Raw genomic sequence first — 21,266 nt, forward strand, 5'->3', positions numbered from 1 at the left:
TGGTGGATTTGGGGTTTCGGTGAGGTGGTTTCGGTTTAAGGGAGGTGGTTTCGTGGGGAATGGGGTTGTTTTGGGGAAGGAGGAAGACGGCGACGCGGTGGAGGTTGTTCACGCGGCTGAGCGGCGACAAAAGGGCGGCAGGTTGGCCGTCAGGTGGTGGTTAGGGTGGCTGGTGGTGGGTTTTTGGGTTTTACGTTTTTTTTAAATTTTTTTTTGTTTTTTTGTTTTTTTTTATTTTTTGGACCAATCAGGGTTTGACACGTGTCAAGTGACCTGATATAATAGGTCATTGACTTTTGTTGACCGGTTTGGGATTGAAGAAAAAAAATACCCCCCAAAGTTTGGATTATTCCAGAATAATCCAAAGTTGGGATTATTGTAGCAAAATTGATGAAAGTTGGGATTATTATTTCTAATTTTTCCTTTATTCTTTTGTACATAATAACCTTAAGTATATCTTTTTTTGTTTAGATAAGATTTAATCTAAGAAAACATTTTGTTCAATTTATATATAGTTAGGAATACTCCGTACCACTTTATAAATAGCAACTGTAAAATTACAAGTAAAAACACTCTCATGGTCTACACTCTACATAAACTATATTTAAGAACAACACTCTACATAAACTATATTTAAGAACAATAAATAAACAACATTATTAGATAGCAAAGTTGGTATTAAACACAATCCCTCAGTGAGCTTCCTCTCCTCTTAGCGCAAGTACTACTGCATGACTGTCTAATTGCACCCAGAGCTTTGTTATCCCCATCCTTTTAGCTAACTTTGTCTTGAACGAAGTACATATCCCCAGATTCAAAGAATGAGCATACAACCTCTTTCCCCTACTATCTCTGATTCAAACTACCTCCACCGGCAGGTCCAGGCGCCCCCTTTGTTGCTCCATTCGAATTCAAAGTCAGCCAACCAAGGGAAGGAGATAATCTCCTTACGTGCTCTAACAATAGTACCATCTTCCACCATATCATCCCCAAGCACATGCCAAACTTCTTCATTGATCAAGTAACAATCGATTAATATCAAATGCGGTCTTATGTGTTTTTTTAAACACAACACAATTTCTCCCCTTCCAAATCCACCAAATAACAGTTGTGAAATATGTTGGCCAAATTTCTGGAGGTTAAGAGTTGTGTTGTTGTACCTTTATGTTGCGCACAATCCATTGTTGTAGATTTCCACTTCTGAAACTGCTTGCGTTTGCTGGTCCTCCCTCATTCTTCCACACTTCTCTCGCGGCCCTACAGTCCCTTAGGACATGTAGTGTGGTTTCCTCCCCATGAATGTACACTTAGGTCATCAACCAGAGTTATGTTGTATCTTTTAACAGTGCACATAACTCTGTCTTGCATGGTCAACCAGAGAGAAACACGAACCCGCTGCTGCACCGTCACTTTCCAAACCAAGCCCCAACTGCCATCCTCCTGATCACTATTCTCTTGCCTTATGATTGCTAAAGCCAACTTAATTGTGAACTTATCTTCAGGTGAGTTACCCCAGTATAACAAGTCACACACTGATGAGTCCACTTTTAGCTCATGAGCATCAATTATTATATAAAAAAAAAAAAAAATCACTGCAACAAAAAGTGAATAGAGGAAAGCTTGTATTTATTAAAGTGCCAACTGTATTGATTAGTTTAGAAGATGAAGGAATAAAAGTAATGGTTTTCCTACTATTATCATTAATGTATTTATAAAAGTGCAAATTCACAACATAACTTGGTATTGAAACTGTGTTTTATATGCCTAAATCAATGTGAATTTACCACAAAAATATGATCAAGCGTCAAAATGTGTAAAATTCTCACAATGACATCCGCTGTTTACAATAACTTTTAGGAGCCATTCTATGTAGAAGACTGCTCAACCGGAAATTTATGTGATCAATGAGCAACGATGTAAGCCTCAGTGATGCACCCTGTCCTCTACCAGAAGATCGTCAAACCAAAGGATAAGGGAGGGAGCTGGCCAACAGGTGTAATCTACCATAAGTTGGTCACATTCACCAAAATGACTAATTGCACTAGTGCTACAAAGAACTTCCCTATGCAATGACTACCACTGGGAACAGAGTAATACCAACCAGATAAGGCATTTACAAATATCTGCATCTCAAAATTGTGCCCTGCTACTGTACCAACTACAACTAAAGTATTATTAGCGAAATATTTCAGTTTAAAAAATAATGCAACAACTTGTGCATTTACATCCCGTCCTAAATTCTGTGCATATTGCCAATCACTGTCAGCCAAGTTTCCCCGCCAGACCATGAGGCATACTTGTGTTTTGTCAAAGAGCTCATGAGTTAGATCCAGTAAACATAAAGTTGACAATTTTCTTCTGAAGAAACTGGAACAGAAAAAGAGGAGCATTTTAGAAACACAGAAGTCAGAAGCCCAATGTTTTTTAAGTATATTTAGTTTAAATACAAATTATTCCATTTGAAATAAGCATATTTCAATGTGAGAATGTAATGGAATGGATTGTAGGGCTGTAGAGGGCAGCCTAAGCTCATTTGAGCTCCCTTCAACATGTACCCGAACATACCCAGTCAAGAATTACTTTACAAGAATCACTCCAGTCATTTGAAGGTCTTTTTAATCAGATTAAGATATGATAACATCCCTTACTCATTGCCATCTTTAAAGTAAACAGTCTGTTTGTCATATCTAACAGTGGAAATTGAAATGGAAAATAACAACTAAAAAAAACTTGGCTGAACAATTTCTATTGTTGGATTGAATATTAAATGCATTATGCTTATGCATACCTTTCTCTGGGTTGTAGGAACCAATCACAATGGTCCAAAATCTTTCATCGGCCAAATCTACAAAATGTCCAGATAACAAATTTAGACAAGAAAGCTTTTCCAACAAAAGAACTCAATATAGTGACATATAACTACAACTTAACACACACACAAGCCATTCACTCAAATTTGCATGTTTGATTGAAATTCCTGACTAACAGCTCTTGATTTGAATTCCTGACTAACAGCTCTTGATTGAAATTCCTGACTAACAGCTCAGACTTAAGTCTCACTAACAGCTCAAACCTGACTCCCAAACTTACATGCTTGATTAAAATTTCTGACTAAGAACTCAGACTTAAGTCTCACTAACAGCTCAAACTTGACTCCCAAACTTTTGCCCTGAAGACTTGGGAAGCATTCAGCTACTTTAGACCTAGATTCAATAACATCAATCCGACCACAAAGTAGCTTTAAGCTAGCATGAATACGACATTATCAGATTTTGCAAGTTGCTACATGGGAACTGAATACATGAAAATCTATCTAATTGGAGATGCAATGTGGCTAGTAGAAAGATATTCTTACTTGAAACAGAGAAATGATTGTACTAAATAAAAGATAAAAAGATCCAGCAACAGAAGTATTTCCAAATACTGATCATTGAGTAAAGAGAGTGGCATTCAATGTCAAAATCTCAGGTTATATCAATAATCAGATGAGAACTAAAATCATTACTCCAATTACATGGCATGACAATTGACAAATTTAAAGAATATGGTTTACTCTCACAACTGATAGAAAAAAGTTGGCTTCTGATTTTCTTCAAAACCTATGTTTGATCAAAATACCATGTCTACTTATGCTATGTGACTTATAGCCAAGCTGCTGCAGCACCTGCAGACACTAACCACTAGCTTATGTTCTGTGATGTTGGAGTTCTTACATGTAACCAAAATTTCATTTATATGACTACATCCTAGATAAATAATAAGCTAAAGAGAACAGTTTCAAGCATTATTATTCATGTTTTAAACACAGATGATAAAGCTGTGTGAGAAGCATTATCTAAGACACATCAGATAAACACAAACAAGACAAAGAATTGCTAACCAAGTCAACATATAAATAAACAAAAAAATAGAGAAATAAATTTAAAAACAAGCTGCAAATAGTGAAAAATACCTACAATTATCCATGTTCGAAACCACATAATGAATTAATTAAGCCCCAGTCACCAAGTCAGTAAAGAACGGACTTTAACTAAGTCTATATTTAGTTAAAAGATTCACAATTAATTGACTTCAGAGATTAATGAAAAGTAAAATAGCTCATAGTTATAGTCGATGTTTATGCTCATTATTTTGGGAGTAATTGTTGATATAACCGTGTTTAAAATTAACAGTTAAAAGAATATAGCCTCCTATCTAATGGTCAAGAACCATTTTAGAGGGTATGTAGCAATTTGTCATCCTATAAGCTCAAATTCAACCCGCATCACTAGTCACTACAATTTATGTCAAGTCCAGATAACTTACTGGTTGTTTTTATGTAACATAGATGATCAGGCTATCCATGTACCACAAATATGAAGATCCCTCAGCCCAGTGGCGGAGGGAGAGGGGTACAGCTGTCCCCCCACTTCATAAAAAAAATCAATTTTTTTTTTATTAATTGATTAAAATTAAAGAGAAACTCATATAAGGAGAAAGAGGAGACATGGAGGTGAAATTAATGAAAGAACATGGAATCCTTTGGAAGGAGAAGAGGAAATATGACGCCTACCGTGAAATGGAAACCAAAGATGAGATAGAAAAAATAGAAATGTTGTACACTATTTATTTTGCCTAATATTTGGATCTTTTAGATTTTTATTTACATTATTTTTATTGGGTTAAAATATCATATATATTACTTGGTATTTTATGTGATTATGTACAAACAAGTGACTAACTGACTACTGCCTAATGTCTAATGTATACTCTGTATGTGTTTGGATCTACATATGATCATGTATCATGCATAGACTAATAATTCTCAATTTGATGATGCCCATGGTAATTTACCTTTAATTTATTTGTTTAATAACTAAATGAGAGTATAATACGAGTATTAAATAATAATCAATTTTATAACTCATCAATAACAAGTTTTTCACTACATGATTTATTAAGTTTTTATTTTGTTGAAATATTTAATTAAAGGTTGTTATTTTTTTAGGGTTGGTAATTTTTTTTTCGTAATGTTTAATTTTCATATTCACACATTATTTGAAACTCCGTAATTTTAAACATACAATTTGGTCGTAATTGATTTTTATTTTTTAATTTATGAATTTAATTATGAAATGCGATAATTCACCTAATTTAAATAAGTCTAAGTAATTGGAAAATAACTCAATCTCTGACAATTTATGTTTAAAAGAATGAAACCCCAAAGTTTATGCAAATATTTTTCATCTTTCTTGGATCGTATGTCTAAGCATTTTGGATCTTTGAGATGTTAAATTTAAAGTAATACACAGTAAATATTTTATACATATACGGAGTATATACATATTCCGTATATATTTTGTCAAATTATGAGATATTTAATTTGTACTCCGTCCCCCTGGGTTGTAAATCCTGGCTCCGCCACTGCCTCAGCCCTTCCACTTAACACTAATCAGAAATAAGAAAATATAATTTGCTAGCATAAAGTTCTGATATGTAAACAAGAAAAGAGCTATCTAACAGTGAAAGCAAGGATTTTCTATTAGAAACTAATAAAGCAAGTTTTATCTTGAAAGAAGAGTAAGAAAATATTAATCTGATGACTTACTTTCCAAAATACTTTTCCATATAGAAGACCATAAGGAACGGGGCCAAAGTGTCTTGAATCTCTTGAATCGTATATGTTATCTCCTTGCACCCATAGATGCCCCTTTGGCACCTACATAATATGGGAAAATCATAATTTTACAAGGTGGGAAATTTTGACAGATACCACAGCTAATACGCAAAAATGTAAAACAGGGGGAAATAAATAAATAAATATATTAGGAGTTAATAATAGGACATTGATCAGTAATTACCGTCATTACTTATAGGCTTATAGCACAAGAAGTCACAATATGTAGGTCAGAATTGGACTCTCTTGATATAAAGGGTAACAAACTCCCTTGGTTCTCCCATGTTAATCATTGAGTTAACTGATCACAAACTTCTAGAAGCTTGTAGACTCTGAAGATGTCTAACTATGTTCAGAGAATACACACATTTCTTTTGGCAGATAACCACCTAGGGGAGTCTGCAATAGTGCAATATGACATTGACATATATCTAAAATACAAACCTTCATCAATCAAGCTTGACGAATATCCCAATTAAGTAAATTATCATGGTTAGAAAATATCCCATTGTCAAGCTGTCAATCTAGACATCCATATGATACATTCTAAGCCCCAAAACTCATAGCAAACAATATGAACATATTATTTATGGGCTTCACTAAGGGACAACAAATTCACTATAGCATTTTATCGGCATAGAATTCTAGGCAAAACACAATTCAATGAATTATTAACACAGTACCACATTAGTTTTTGATACATTCTCAGAATCTGATGGGAAGTATCATAAAAAATCTATACATGTAAGATGGGTAAAAGAGCTCAAACACCACCACACATTTTCATAATCCCACCTGATCACTTTAAGCTACCAAATCATCAACAAGATGTACATTTTATGATGCATTTTTAAGATTTTACACCCTCTTAAGGTGTCATTCTCTCTTCAGCGGTATTTTGATAATTAAAGTGCCCCCTAACAACAACATTTCTCTTGTAAATTTTAGCTTTGTAATACAATTACTCCAAACCAACATTGTCGTATATATGCCTTCAATCCACATACTTCTTTGGTAATATCTGAGATACATCATCACATATATCCAGTGACAGCTTCACAATGTATGAAAACTACGGGTCTTAATTGCTACGCAAAACGGGTTAATTTAACAATTGATTTGAGTAAAGTAATAAAACTCACCGCACATGTATACTCCAAAGAAAAACTAAACAAAATGCCAGAAAGTAAAACACCAAAAACTAACTATCCATTAATGAATTAAGTAAGCATACCACAACGGTGTTAGATTCGTCACTGCGCTTAGGATCAACAAGATACGTAACACTATCATTTTCAACTCCGAGCAATCGTTTAGTGATGATTTTTCTAGGGTTTTCAGGCGAACAAACAACGACAACATCTCCAACAGCAACATTGCTAAATCGAGGCGAAATTCGATCGATTAGAGCTAAATTATTCCCTGTAAAATTAAAGGTTGGAAGCATACTTGCACCAGGAATCTGGAAAAAGTAATATTGATAATAGAATTACTGGGGTTGATTAATTAGGAGTTTTGATTGAAATGGTAATTTGAGAAACAAAGAAAGAAAGAGAGAGTACCCTGGCAACATCGAGAACGTAGGTACGAGTGACATGTAAGATGCAGAAGAACTTGAGTAACGCCATTGATGAATTGGAAGCTTCTTTGATTAAGAATCGCCATAACTCGGAATTTCTGAACACCATTTTCTGTTTTCACCTTCTTCAATTTGACATCTAGTACAGTTTTTTCGGTGACCTTAGGAGGGTTGCCTTGTTGATCCTTTTGGGCTAAATACAAGTTCATCTTTACGATAAACCGTAATTTAGAGGTAATATTGCAATGTTGGTTTTGCATTCATTTAGGGACATTTTGGTAAAAGCAACAAATGATTTGGTAATATTTCCCTACCTCCCTACAGAGGGAGAATACTCTTATGAATAGTGCATGGACAATTATATCCCTAAAAATGTTCTTTTACATATTTACCCCCATTGAATTCAAAAGCCTTTACGTCTGTTGAATCACCAAAATTGATTAATTATTGGTGTTTATTTCAATATTTAAAGCATTTTATAGACTCTCCATTATTTAAAAAATATATAATTATATGATGACTTGTTTAACTTTAATTCGTCTCATCAATAAGTACTTAAGAATTAATATGCAGATAGATATAATAAAATACCATGCAAATATGAATAAGACATAAACACCACCGTACCAATCATAATTCTCCTTAAAAGGCTAGCCATCTGCGTGCATCGCGCTCGTAAGAATCCCTAGTATTTGGAAAAATTGATACTCTATCCGTTTCACAATTTTTGTCTCATATAGAATCAATCACTTAAAATAAGAGAAGAAATATATTTGGAATCTAACATTAAAGTACAATATAATTCATAATTAGTTTACTTTATTTAACTTTTCTCATTTTTTATTAGGAAAGCACAAGTTATAATTGTATAATTTCAGGTAAAACTTTCCTTACTTAGAGTCATGTCATCAATATATAACCAATTAGTTCCAAAAAAAATTAAGTTATAAATGAAATATGTGCAATATGGGTAGATCTTTTTAAAACACCCAAAATAATATATGGGACCAACATTATAAAACGGAGGGAGTACCAATAATCCCACGTCTTCTCAAAATAGTCTCAATTTTCAATTAACCGAGAATAATCTAACATGTATAGGTTGTCTTTCCATACTGGTCCCTGGTAACTGGTCCCTGGTAACCATTAGCCTGAGAAATCGATAATTTTTTTTTTTTTTTGGTGCGAAAACCAGTAAATGTTGCTTAACTTACTTTTACTATTTTATACCATTGATCCACTATTCGTATCACTTTGCTTAACATCTATCCTCATTCAACCATGTCTGACAATCTCCTTGATACCACCGCTTTGCCCCCTCACCTCGAATAATCCGCCCACCATTATATATGTATAAGAACCACACTTTATATAAGAACCTTAGTTATATAAGAACCAATCTCAACCGTAGGACTAATTTAATTTGAACGGTTAAGATTAATATACAAAACCCTCCCTCAAACCCCTAATCCACCAAGCACCAGCCAAAATTTTCTCTCTCCTCGGCTTTCAAGCCTATTTGCTTTCTCTCTCTTCAAATCCCAAAACCAAACACAAATTGCTGTCAATTGAAGTATTTTCGTTGAAATTTCGCCAAAACAGCCTAAATTACCCAAATCAGGTACATTTTTTTTATTTTGTTCTAATTTCATGAATTTCGCATGATTTTTGCGTTTTTTTTTCCAATTTTTACGATTTTTCTGATTTGATTTTCTTGAATTTCGCAGGAGTTCAAGTTGAATTTTGATGTTTCTGATTTGATTTTCAATAATTTTCGGCGATTTAGGTTCAAACTTCGGTGATTTTAGGGCTGGAATTTTCAGCGGATTTAAGGTTCGAATTTCATAGATTTTAATGTTCGAATTTCAGCGGTTTTAGGTGATTTGATGTTACTGTGTTAATTGGATATGATTATTTATACGAATGATTCTTATTGTTTGAATGTGTACATGCATAGTGGGAAATTGGAAATGTGAGGGTGTCAGCTAGTAATGAAAACTGAAGACTGCAAATCTTTCTAGAACATAGAGTGTTGTTTCAAGTGTCTTTCATGTTTTTACTCATTGTGGGAAGTATGCCTTTCTTGCCTTGGTCAGAAATCGGGGGAGTGTTTGTCATATTGGGTGTCTAATCATTGACATATTCACATGAATTTTCTAAATTACACACTGTTTTTTTTTTCAATTTGAACTTCGATAGTTGCTTCTTATCATTGTTTTTGGCTTATTTTTGGTTTTCATTATGTTACTTGAAATGCAATTTTTTGCTAATATAAATAAATTGAAAAAAAGTAGATTATATATTAGAGTATAAGAAAAAAAATTTAGAACATAAGCATAAAATTTTAGAACATAGGGGAAAAAAAGATTAGAACATAAGTAGAAAAAAATTAAAAAAATCTTGAACATAGGGAAAACAAATTCAGATCTTAAAAAAAGGTGTAGAACATAGGAATCATAATTTAGAACATAAAAGAAAATTTAGAACATAAGTTTAGAACATAGAGTGAATAAATTTAGAACATATGAAAATTTAAACATATATTTAGAGCTTAAAGAGAAAATTTAGAACATAGATGGAAAATTTTAGAACATAGGAAAAAATTTAAAACATAGATAAAAAAAAATGTCGAATATGAAAAAAAAGGTTTAGAACATAGTCAAAAAGTTTAGAACATAGGGTGAAAAAAGTTTAGAACATAGGAAAAAAGTTTAGAACATAGGATGAAAAAATTTAGAACATAGGATAAAAGTTTAGAACATAGGGTGAAAAAATTTAGAAGTGAGAAATTTTAAGATTATAGATGGAAAATTTAGAACATATGGTGAAAATTTTCAGAAATATACGAAAAATTCAGAGCACAGACGGAAAAATTTAAAGTATTGGATGAAAAAGTTTAGATGATAGGAAGATAATTTAGAACATTTAAAACGCGTAGGTAAATGAAGAAAAAAAAAGGTATGCTAAAACCTATTAGCTCAATTGGTAGAGCACTATGCAAATGCATAGAGGATGTAGGTTCGATTTCTACATAGGTTATCTCTATAAAAATAAATGAATAAATAAGCAAAAAATAAATTAAAAAAAAACTTTTAAAGTAAACCACAAATAGTATAACATGAAAATAAATCAAATTATTTTTTCAACTTATGTTCTAAATTATGTTTCTTATGTTTTAAATTTTTATTTGCTTATGTTCTAAATTTTTGCTTATGTCCTAAATCTTTTTTCTATGTTCTAAATTTTTTCTACTTATGTTCTAAACTTTTTTAGCTTATGTTCTAAAATTTTTCCTATTTTCTAAATTTTTTTTATATGTTCTAAATATAAATTCTTCAAAATTACAGAAATGCCATTACTAAAGGATCATTTTAGATGGTTAGATCAAAACTAATAAAGAGCTGAGATTGGTTCTTATATAAGATTGGGTTCTTATATAGAGGAGGGTTCTTACATGAGCCTTCCTATATATATATATACATATATATGTATTATACATATATATGTACATATATATATATATGTATATATATACATATATATGTATATATATATATACATATATATGTATGTACATATATATGTATATATATACATATATATATGTATATATATACATATATATGTATATATATATATATATATATACATATATATGTATATATATACATATATATATGTATACATATATATGTACATACATATATATGTATATATATGTATATATATATATATCGGAAAATTCAAGTTAATCAAAATGATTCCTTTGATACGCATATCAAAGGGGTACTAGTGTCCTTTCGCACTTATTGACTGGGATCATTTTGACACATCATCAACCGATGTGGATTGTAGTGTGGTGAGTGGACAAACTGGGATTGGCAGACGTTACCCAAAAAGTGACGGAAAGTTAACTTTGCCGTTAGGATAACCTGGTACGTAATTGTTATTTTTTTCTATTGGGTTAATCGGTAAAACCCAATCAAAACTGCTATACCGTTCTTTTATTTTGTTTTTGTCGAAGTAAAACCTTAAGGAATCGACCTACCGACGATGGGGGGAGTACTGAATCAAATTGTTGCGGGGAAGCGAAAGAAGAGATCGTTTGATGAAATAGAATATGATTAGCTGAGAAGCACGTACAAATAAATATAAGAATTTTGATTTTTGTTGCTTTTAGGAATTTTAATTTTTCAATGTCAAGAAATCGTGATATTATGATTATTCGTCGTATTTTTTCAATTCAATGCATCTGTGCAATTTTGATTATTTAGCGTACGCAGAAGGAATAGAATGATTGTGTTATATGGATGTGCGGAATTGGCTCTATGTAACAAGATTTTGGGGATCCTTTTATTGAAGGGTTTAATAGCAGTATTCTGTGTAGAATTGTTCTTGTATTCCTTAATTGGTAATTGCATGCATCATAACCAGTAACTATTTACTTTTTGTTTGTATATCTGTGTTTGTATGTTATTGAAATTTATCGTGTTTAACAAAATGAGGTAATATCAATTGATGGTCTGTTTCACAATATACCTTTTTCAATAGAGTAGTTTGAAATGTTTGATTTTGTGAGCAAATATTGATCTGAATGATGGTTTGGATATATTGGACAAGAGACGGAGTATGTGGGAAAAAAACAGAGGTAAGAGACTCAATAGATGTATCTTTTTGAAGGTAGTATTGAATGAATTGGTTATACTGCTTATGTAATGCTTTTCTGGTTTTCCAGGATTTGGAGTAGGTTTAGGTCGGAAGATAATTCAATTACATCTCAGCCTGTTTAAGGTAAACCTGTTGGACAGGATTTGTATTTGTTTTGTTTCAAACCACAATCATAGAAATGATATGACTTGTGGTTGATGGATTGTAGGATACATTGATAACACAGGGTGGACTAGTGAAAGCCAGAGGTGAATTCTTAAAGGAACATTCTGTTTGTAGCCGTAGGGTAAGTTGGTTGAGGCTTACTTACATTATTGTTTGTCCCTCCATATTTGACGCTTATATTTTCTAATGTTATGATTACAGCCCCCAAATATATATAAACTGCCGTATAGAGTCGTTTGGCAGAATTTGTCTAAAATTCGATGAAACGAGGAAAAGATGGGTTTATGAGATGGGGTTTGGTGGACTTCTTCACTTCGCTTGTGATATGCATTTACCTAGATAGTTATCATATTGGCTAATGACTAGAGTAGATCCTTTGAATAAAGTGTTTATTGCTCCAGATGGTCGGGATTTCCCATTGTCAAAGAATCAAGTTAGATGGATTTTAGGTATCCCAAGCGGATCAAAGCCTGTACCTTGTATGAAAATGATGACAAATGATGTTCGTGTAAAGGTCCAAAATGTTTTGCTGAAATTCGGTAAATCATGGGAGACAAAATCATGTAGAGATACGACACTGGTGTATACATCTATAGGGATACCCGTGACCTCGAAAATGAAGGACATACTAGAAGCTCCTTTCGAGGCAAATGAAGAAGAATTCAAAACCCTCTTCCTAATAATTGCACTACAAATGGTATTGTGTCCTACCTAGTCACCACGTTTAGCATCTGACTTGCTTCCAGCTCTAGGTTGTGTAGCTGATTGCTGTGACTATGACTGGTGCGACCTGGTGTTGTCGAAGTTAATAGAAAGTGTTTGTAGCTTTTCTCATCGATTTTATGCCAATGGATTCGCTGGGGGTTGTGGGGGATGTGCTATATTTTTAGTGGTAAGTGGTCAATCTTTACTGCAAGTTATCTTTGTTTGTTGCTGGGTATTACAATTTGGTTTTAGAATAATTGGTGTTTTTTTCCAGATATATTACCTGGACAGGTTGAATAGAGATCCGATCATGTGGGGCGTATTTCCCCGTATTAAAGTTTGGAACATGCAGCATATTCGAAAGGCAGGCAGGGTTGATAGGCTTAGATGTGGAGACTACGGAGTTATAGGGGTTAGTCAACTGGAACTGTGGCTTCATTTACTTGTCCATTTAGTAGTCACATAAAACTAAGAGAAGTATTGTTTTTTTAGCTGCTGGATGTTGCGTACGGAGAGCATCACCCAAAACAGGCTAGGGACACAGAAGGCCCTGCTACAATAACACAGTATCCTGTGAGTTCATAATTATAGTGTGATTGTAGTTGATAATTATGTCAAAATAGGTTTGCATTTGAAACATTAGGTATTTGATTTCTGCAGGATTTGTCCAACTCAGTCGTTACCTTCAAAGACAGGAGGAGGCGCGCTCCAAACGGTGGACGTAAGGGCAATTTGGCTTCTCTTACAAGACGGGGTGCAGGGGGTGTAGAAGTGGATTTTGATGGATAAGTATTGGAGCCTTGAAGTCAGAGGATGACTTTCAGTTTATTCTTTTACATACTGAACCATTGTTGTTATGTTACATTTACAGCTTAATTCATACTTGTAATAACATTGTAGTTGTAGCCCTGTAGGTTGTAATTATGGGCCTATATGCTGCTTATATGTATCATGTCTTGTTTGGATACGATAACATTTGAGTATTACTGAGTAAGTGCGAGACTTCTCCTTACTTTGACAGGGATTACTGTAAATCTTTTTCTCTTTTGTTAATTGTATCTCTAGCTCCGGTGGCCTCTCACACTATTAGCTATGTTCTTGACATGGATATGTGGCCAAACATTCATTGTCGAAAGAAATACCTTTAAGAAGCATAAGGTGTAGTCATTGATTGGTTGTACCACGCTACAGGATACATGTAAGTTATTTTACCACTTTACAGAATACATGTCAGTTTTATGTATTTACAAGAAATGGAAGTTCTAGAACCCCTATTGTTATTAATTGTTGTTCTGTTTTTGTTCTTGTTTGATATTACTGCTGTTATTGTTTTATGTTGCTGCTTCATGCATTGAGGTTTTGTTGCAAACTTGCTACTGCCTTTCTTTGTAAACTGTGTTGCTGTCCCGGCTATATTCATGGTTGTGTTTGTGTCCTATCTTGTGTGTGTTCGTGGTTGTAATTGTGTCCTATCTTGTGTTACTAGACTTGAACCCTACTTTTATTATGAATTTATAAGTTACCTATAAAGCTCTAGGATACTACTTCGACAAAGCTAAGCTCACCTATGGCCCAACCTCACTTGCCTATAGGACTTTTTTTAGTCCCATCTTGTTATATACTTTGACTTGAATTAATAAAAGAAACACTATTTGTGTACTAATTATAATAACTTACTATAGGACTGTAGGACTTGAGTTTAATAAATCAAACCAGTCAACGGTAAGCAAGGAAGGAACTTGGATTGCTCGAAAAGTATTTTGAGTCCGTTAAAGAAGTAATTGGATGCAAAGGCATGTTTATAATATAGTTGTGACTTGTTTCTGACTTTTCATATTTAATAAGATTTCAGAAGGGCTTGTGATCAAAATATGTATTTAGTAAAAGTTTGCTTGTTATAATTGTGAGTCTTCAGTATATTTGTATCTTGCATGATGTTACGAATTTTTTTAGCAACCGTATGCAATCTTAATGTCTTCTCCCTCTTGCAGATTGAAGGTCTGAAGATTGTTTGTCATCTTTTCCTGACAGAAATGCATCAGGAAAGTCTGATGACTCCATTAGCATGAATCAAATTAAAGTTATAGCAATACAAGAATTCGAGAAAAGCAGTAATATTTCTAGGAAGGCTGCATGCCTGCATCATTTCCTATGTACGATGATGAGAAAGAGAGTGGCAATCTATACTTGATGTAATTATCTGCTGTAATTTTCTGTTAGTTTGATATTTGCCTTATGTTGATTTAACAATTTTTCTGTACTCTTACATGCAGAAGTACATTGTTGTCAATAATTTTAGCTGTATTTCTGTTTGAGATAGCTAGTCCAGCAAAAGGTTGAATATGGACAGAAAAAAGCGTCGAAAAATATAGGACAACTAATATATGAATCTAAGGACACAAAGTGTCGCAATTTTGTGATTATAGACAAGAAAAGCCGTCGCCAAACCTGAGAAAGTGTGCAAACTGATACAAGTTTCGACGCTTCGTATAAACATTTGGACAACAAAAAGCGTCGAGAATTGCGACGCTTTTTAGCGTCCAGTAAATTTCTCGACTCACGTATATATATATATATATATATATATATATATATATATATATATATATATATATATATATTAATTTTATTATTTTTTTTAGAGAAACGATAAATATGCTTTTACAGGAGAAAATTTGCTAAAGACAACTAATCTAACAATTTTTAGGTGATTTTTTAGTGTTGTTCATAATGTGGCATCTATTAACTATTACTAAAACAGAAGATGCTAATGTCACCACTGCCCACGTATTGTTCTCTTAATAAAAAAATTTCCGCCTAAATGCAATGATGGTTTTTTTTTTTTTTTTTTTGTAGAGCTTTTGTATATAACTTTTTTGAAATTTAAACATTAGAAGCTTCTAATTACAACTAAAACCTATCAATTTATCGTCGGAAATTGAAACAATTTTAAATAGCACACTGATAAATAACCTCCGACATTAAACTATGGATTAGACGACGTCAAACAGATACTATATCATAATTTTGATGAAAATAAAATTTTAATATTACAAAATGTACATAATTCTTATTTATATTCATGATGCGATTTATTTTTAAAATGTACAAATTAAAAATAGGTTTTATATAAATCGTGCATCGCACGGGTTCTAACCTAGGTTACAATAATTAACCATGAATGATGGGATTGTATGATGCTACTACTCTTAAGATAAATTTGAACCCAACAACAAAATGATGTCCCTTTTTTTTTCTTTTTTTTTTTTAAATTGACATTTCATTTTTTTCAGAAATTTTGACTTTTCTCAAAAAAAAAAAAAAAAAAAAAAAAATCAAAAAATTGATTTTTACCGCCAAAACTTCTAAAACTTTTATTTTACCACCAAAAAAAAAAATTCTAAAATTGTTTTTTTACCACTAAGCGTCAAGAAAACTGTTAAGTCTAATGGTTTTAAAAAAATTCTTCGAATTTCGTGTGCGAAACATGTTTTTCATAGTTTTAGAGGGCATTTTGGCCATATAGATCCAATTTTGAGGTCATAATTGACAAAAGATGATTAGAATTGCCTCGTTTTGCGTGTTTATGCAAATCGACATATTTTTAAACATGCAAAATGAGCATTTCTGATCATTTGTTGTCAATTCTAATTACCTCAAGGATCTTAGGACCAAAATGCCCCCAAACCCGTAAAGAGCACGTGTTTGACGCCAAATTGAAGAATTTAAAAAATTTTCATTAGGTTTTTAACGACAGGTGGTAAAAAACAATTTTTAATTTTTTTATTTGGTGTTAAAATAAAAGTTTTAGCTTGAAGTTTTGTGGTAAAAAAGCGATTTTTTGATTTTTTTATATTGGTAAAAGTCAAAAAGTCTTTTTTAAGAGATTAATTTTGGGGAATAAATGACATTATGAGCTAATTTTGGTGCATCAAACCCTTATCCAAGAATCTGACAAATAAACTTTGTACTTCGATCGGTCGGTCGATAATTTTTTGGGTATGTGTTTATTTTGGGGGGTTGAAGTCATCTGAGTTGTGAAATGATCTGAAGAGGGAATTGAGAGCTGTAAGAAGATATTGCAATGCGGAGGAAGAAAATTTCAATGGAAGAAGAAAAGCTAACGGGAAAGAAGAGGATGAACTATATGAATAAAGGAGGGGACAAGAGGAGTGAAAATGCAAAATTCAATTAATAAGAGATTACCACGTGTCATGTTAACTTAGTAAACTAGTCAACTACATGTCTACATGTTTAAGGACCAATGTGAGAAGACCACCCTTAAGGTTGGATTATTCCTAGTTAATTGAAAGTTGAGACCATTTTGAGAAGATTATTAAAAGGTGGGATTATTCTACTCCCAAATGTCTGTTTGGTTAGGAGCAAGCCTTAAATCACTCCTCTTTCTCTCTCTCAACTGGGCAGCCCCAAATCACTCATTCTCTCTCTCAAGAATGGCAAGCTTTTCAGGGTTATTAATTTCAAGATCAAATGGTCACTCCCACCCACCCTTTGGTTTGACCAAGCCCTTAATTTCACTTTTTATTCATAAATTTTCGTTTAAAATCGCCACTAGGGATGGTAGTGTTGTTGGACGATATTATAGATGAAGCTTGGACATGATAAAGGTGGTGGTGTCAGTGTTTACCTTTTATTCATAATTTTTTCGTTTAATTTCACCACTAGGGATGGTGGTGTCGTTGGACAATTTTATAGATAAAACTTGGACATGATTAAGATGGTGATGTCGGTGTTAGCTTCAATTGAGGAAACAAATTGGAAACCATTGTTTGCGTTAACAAATGAAGTTATAGTCTTGGCTATGGTTGTTGGTGATTCAATTAGCAGCTGAAGAAGCACATGTATGAGCTGGTTGTTATGACTAAATACTATATTGACAAAATATGTTGATCATAAAGGTCAATTTGGGGCAAGTCCATCCTTCTGATAAACATGATATGGCATGTTTATTAATGACAAATTTGTATAGCCAAAAATTTGCACTATTCATGGTAGAATCGCTAACACTATTAGTGATTTTACCAAATTACCCGTATGCGAAAAATAATTTTAAGGATTTTTTGTAAAAAACTACCTTTTATAATCCATTTTTTTGCCAAAAACTACCCTGATAACAAAATGTTATAATTAACTATTTAAAACACAAAATGTTGTAATTGAGTACCTCCTACCATGAAGTCAAGTTTGACTATATTTTCCTAGCGTTGACCTGGTCACATGACCCTTTAATGACATAATTTTCCCCCCTTTTCCCCCAATTCTTCCTCTCTCTCTTTCGAAAACTTACTTATCCTCATTAATTCATCTCTCTCCTCATTACAACTTGGCCATCTACATTGATTAGACCTAAATTGCAGAAGCTCTGAGCAAAATTAATGGCGAATTCAACTTAGCATCAATTATTCATTCATCCACCCAAAGACCCCTTTGATTAGTGTCGGGATTATAAACCTTACAAGCTTCAAACTTCCTTCCGGGATTATCATGCGTCCACGATGTTACCCTCGCAATGGGTATTCCACACTTGCACTTGCCGTTGGATGGTGAAGCCATTCGTACCTGCTTCCACAAATACCAACAGTCGTTTTAGTAAACCGAAAACTCTAACACAAAGAACACGAAATTTATAGGATAAAAATCAGTAATTCGAAAGAGAATTCCAGCAAAAACAATCAAAGTCACAAAACTAGAACGACTTCTGGCTTGATTACCCAACGAAGAGGAAATTAGTTAGAACAAGGGAGATTCGGATTGAAATTAAGGATTTGGGGGATTAAATGGGGTGAATTGGTGAACAGGAGGGAGAATTTGGGGAAAAGGGGGGAAAATTATGTTATTTAAGGGTCAAGTGACCCTTATATGACCAGGTCAATGCCGGGAAAATAAAGTCAAGCTTGACTTTCAGGTGGGAGGTAGTCAATCACAATATTTTGTTATCAGGGTAGTTTTTCACAAAAAAAGAATTATAAAAGGTAGTTTTTTTTTTTACAAAAAATCCTAATTTTAATTCAATGTATGATTTTTGTTTAGTAAAAAATAATTTCAGTTCAACAACTAAAATTCTTAACATTACATATTTAGACAAAAACAAGTTCAATCATTAGATGCTACATAGTAAGATTTCTCACAAGTCTATATATATATATATATATATATATATATATATATATATTTGCATCAATTAAACATAGTGTTAAAGACTATAAACGAGAATTGTAACAATATTTTTAGTATTCCTAATTTGTAGTTGTTGACACAAAAATCCAAGTAATGGAACTTCATGTATAAATAGAAGTGTAGAACATTATAAATAGATCTTGCTAACGAACGTCCTCATTAAGGCGTTAGATAATTTTTTAAAATAATTCCTAAAAATGGTATAAATTTAGGAATGCATGCTAGAGTCACGCGGCGATTGGTGTAATTAATGTTTATTACAAGTCAATGTTTCTACTTTTGGTTATCTTAACCAATGCCCCCGGGGCATTTGTTAGCTTTTGTCTTCAAAAATTGATTATGATAACATATATGTACTAGAAGTCAAAATTATGCTTTCCACAAAATAAGTAAAGTTGCTTACTTATTCACTCGATAAGTTAGAGTTAAGATCAAATACGATCCCTTAGCTTGCGAAATGCTAATTCTGTTTCACATGATTGGTGGCAATTTATCAAAGACAAATTAAAGAAAGTATGTTTAGAACGTGACATATTTAAATACATGCATCTTTCATATTTATCTATTGAAATACTATAAGGGGGTGTTTAGTTTGAGAAGGGGAATGAGACAGAGTTTAAGAAAGAGAAAGGAGAATGGAAAGATAAACCCTTCGATTTGCAAGCTTATTTGTTTTAAAGATAACAAATAGAAACCCTAACTTACAACATCATTCCTTCCCTCTAAACCACCACCTCTTCCCTTCACCGAAGTTGCTAACCCCCCCCCCCCCCATTTTTTTGTCGTGCAATGCTATTGCTTCTCCCACTCAATCTCTCACTCTCTTTTTCTTTTGTGATATGGGGTTAAATTCGTGGTGGGTGGGGTGAAATTCATGTTTTTAGAGGAGGGTAGGTTAAAATTTGTGGTGGTTGAGTGGTGAATGGGGTAGATTTTGTGGTTTTAGAGGTCGGTGGATGGGTTTATGGGTAAGTTTTTGTGATTTTTGGGTTTTTTTAAGGTTGTTTCCTGGCTGGTTTATGGATGGGTGCAGTGTAGAGGTGATCATTTACAGGCTTGGGCGGGTGGCAGGTCGGGCTTATGCTTATTTTTTTTTGTCCAATGGGCTTTATATAGCAAACCCGAACCCTTTTATGCAGGCTTGATACTTTGTCCATGCCCGCTTATTAAACAGGCCGGGCTTTCGCGCGGGCTAACAGGCTTTTTTTTGTTTTTATTTTATAACACTAATTAATCCTTTTATTATTTACTTGTGCTAAAATTATTTTGGTAGAGTTGTGTTAAAACTTTTTGTTCGCAAATGATGATAAAAATAAAAAAAAGGTTGAAATTATGACGTATGTTATAGATATATGAAAGAAAAAATTATTTAATAAGTGTTAATGGTAAAATATAAAATTAAAATAAATAATTGTATCTAATAAAATCTTTTAGTTCAATATAGTCTCTTTATATTTATTTTCTAAAATACACAAAGTATGTAATAGTTAACTAACTAAATAAAATTATTATTATTATTATTATTATTATTATTATTATTATTATTATTATTATTGTTATTATTTTAGTATTATTATTATTATTGTTATTTTAGTATTATTTTTATTATTATTCTTATTATTCTTCTTCTTCTTCTTCTTCTTCTTCTTATTATTATTATTATTATTATTATTATTATTATTATTAATATTATTAGTATTATTATTATAATAATAATAATTATTATTATTATTAATATATTTGTTGTTGTTGTTGTTGTAAACGGGCCGGGCGGGCAAGCCCGCGATACATATTTTCTTGTCCATATCGTCCATTTATATTAACAGGCCAGACCTAGCCCGCCCAAATATCCAAATTTTTTTTCAACAAGGTTGTCTAAGACCGCCCCTTTTTGCAGGCCGGGTTGGGTGGGCTTAGCGGGCTGTCCCGCCCATGAACAATTCTAGTGCAATGATTTGGGTGGGTGGCTAGTGTTGGCCTTGTTGGGTAAGGCAACATGTCGGTTGTGGGATGGCTGGGTGGCTGCGTGCAGTGGTTTGGGTGGGTGGCTAGCAATGGCAGAGCCAAGATTTATAATCCGGGGGGACAAATTTCAAATGTTTAATAAAATCGACAAAAAATTTAAGAAATAAAGATGATCACATAAATTGCTTATATTTTTGTTATGGACAAGACAATATTCTTATATGGAAAAAGAGGAGTTTTTATTAGTTATCAACAAAAAAAAAAAAAAAAAAAAAAAAAAAACATTTGTTGGTGAACCCCAATTGTAAGTTACGTGATCCCGATAATCGA

The 21,266-nt window shown here is 32.8% G+C and overlaps 2 protein-coding genes across 5 annotated transcripts; one reads left to right on the plus strand and one right to left on the minus strand.

Annotated features, from left to right (window-relative positions):
* Positions 1–1,642: 1,642 nt before the first annotated feature.
* LOC145612184 (mitochondrial ATP-independent inner membrane protease subunit 1b-like) lies at positions 1,643–7,420 on the minus strand. 2 transcript variants are annotated; one of them, XM_081667561.1, is made up of 5 exons: positions 7,219–7,420; positions 6,891–7,118; positions 5,588–5,698; positions 2,789–2,845; positions 1,643–2,367 (listed from the first exon to the last, which is right to left on the minus strand). In XM_081667561.1, the coding sequence occupies exons 1-4, from the start codon at positions 7,342–7,344 to the stop codon at positions 2,813–2,815; spliced, it is 498 nt and encodes a 165-aa protein (XP_081523687.1). In that variant the 5' UTR covers positions 7,345–7,420; the 3' UTR covers positions 1,643–2,367; positions 2,789–2,812. The 2 variants fall into 2 exon arrangements, with proteins under 2 accessions (XP_081523687.1, XP_081523688.1); XM_081667562.1 differs by having other exon boundaries at positions 6,891–7,078; positions 7,219–7,343.
* A 1,303-nt stretch (positions 7,421–8,723) lies between these two features.
* Positions 8,724–15,032, plus strand: LOC145611694 (uncharacterized). 3 transcript variants are annotated; one of them, XM_081667043.1, is made up of 10 exons: positions 8,724–8,856; positions 8,963–9,068; positions 11,091–11,170; positions 11,971–12,026; positions 12,112–12,189; positions 12,815–12,960; positions 13,048–13,185; positions 13,266–13,346; positions 13,434–13,971; positions 14,765–15,032. In XM_081667043.1, exons 7-9 carry the CDS (start codon positions 13,084–13,086, stop codon positions 13,560–13,562), a joined length of 312 nt encoding a protein of 103 aa, XP_081523169.1. In that variant the 5' UTR covers positions 8,724–8,856; positions 8,963–9,068; positions 11,091–11,170; positions 11,971–12,026; positions 12,112–12,189; positions 12,815–12,960; positions 13,048–13,083; the 3' UTR covers positions 13,563–13,971; positions 14,765–15,032. The 3 variants fall into 3 exon arrangements, with proteins under 3 accessions (XP_081523169.1, XP_081523167.1, XP_081523168.1); XM_081667041.1 differs by having other exon boundaries at positions 11,091–12,026; XM_081667042.1 differs by having other exon boundaries at positions 11,091–12,026; positions 12,821–12,960.
* The last annotated feature ends 6,234 nt before the right edge of the window (positions 15,033–21,266 follow it).

This window comes from Chenopodium album, chromosome 24, assembly GCF_948465745.1.
Source record: "Chenopodium album chromosome 24, dcCheAlbu1.1, whole genome shotgun sequence".
Taxonomy (NCBI): Eukaryota; Viridiplantae; Streptophyta; class Magnoliopsida; order Caryophyllales; family Amaranthaceae; genus Chenopodium; species Chenopodium album.

What these genes read in the sequence shown, in the direction of transcription:
- LOC145612184 (XM_081667561.1), bottom strand. Translation starts at nt 7,344, where the DNA reads ATGGTGTTCAGAAATTCCGAGTTATGGCGATTCTTAATCAAAGAAGCT. An exon ending in ACGTTCTCGATGTTGCCAGG is followed by an intron (nt 7,119 to 7,218) that starts GTACTCTCTCTT and finishes TACTTTTTCCAG; the next exon opens with ATTCCTGGTGCAAGTATGCT. An exon ending in ATGGAAAAGTATTTTGGAAA is followed by an intron (nt 2,846 to 5,587) that starts GTAAGTCATCAG and finishes GACATTTTGTAG; the next exon opens with ATTTGGCCGATGAAAGATTT.
- LOC145611694 (XM_081667041.1), top strand. Translation starts at nt 13,084, where the DNA reads ATGTGGGGCGTATTTCCCCGTATTAAAGTTTGGAACATGCAGCATATT. An exon ending in GAGACTACGGAGTTATAGGG is followed by an intron (nt 13,186 to 13,265) that starts GTTAGTCAACTG and finishes TTGTTTTTTTAG; the next exon opens with CTGCTGGATGTTGCGTACGG. An exon ending in CTACAATAACACAGTATCCT is followed by an intron (nt 13,347 to 13,433) that starts GTGAGTTCATAA and finishes TGATTTCTGCAG; the next exon opens with GATTTGTCCAACTCAGTCGT.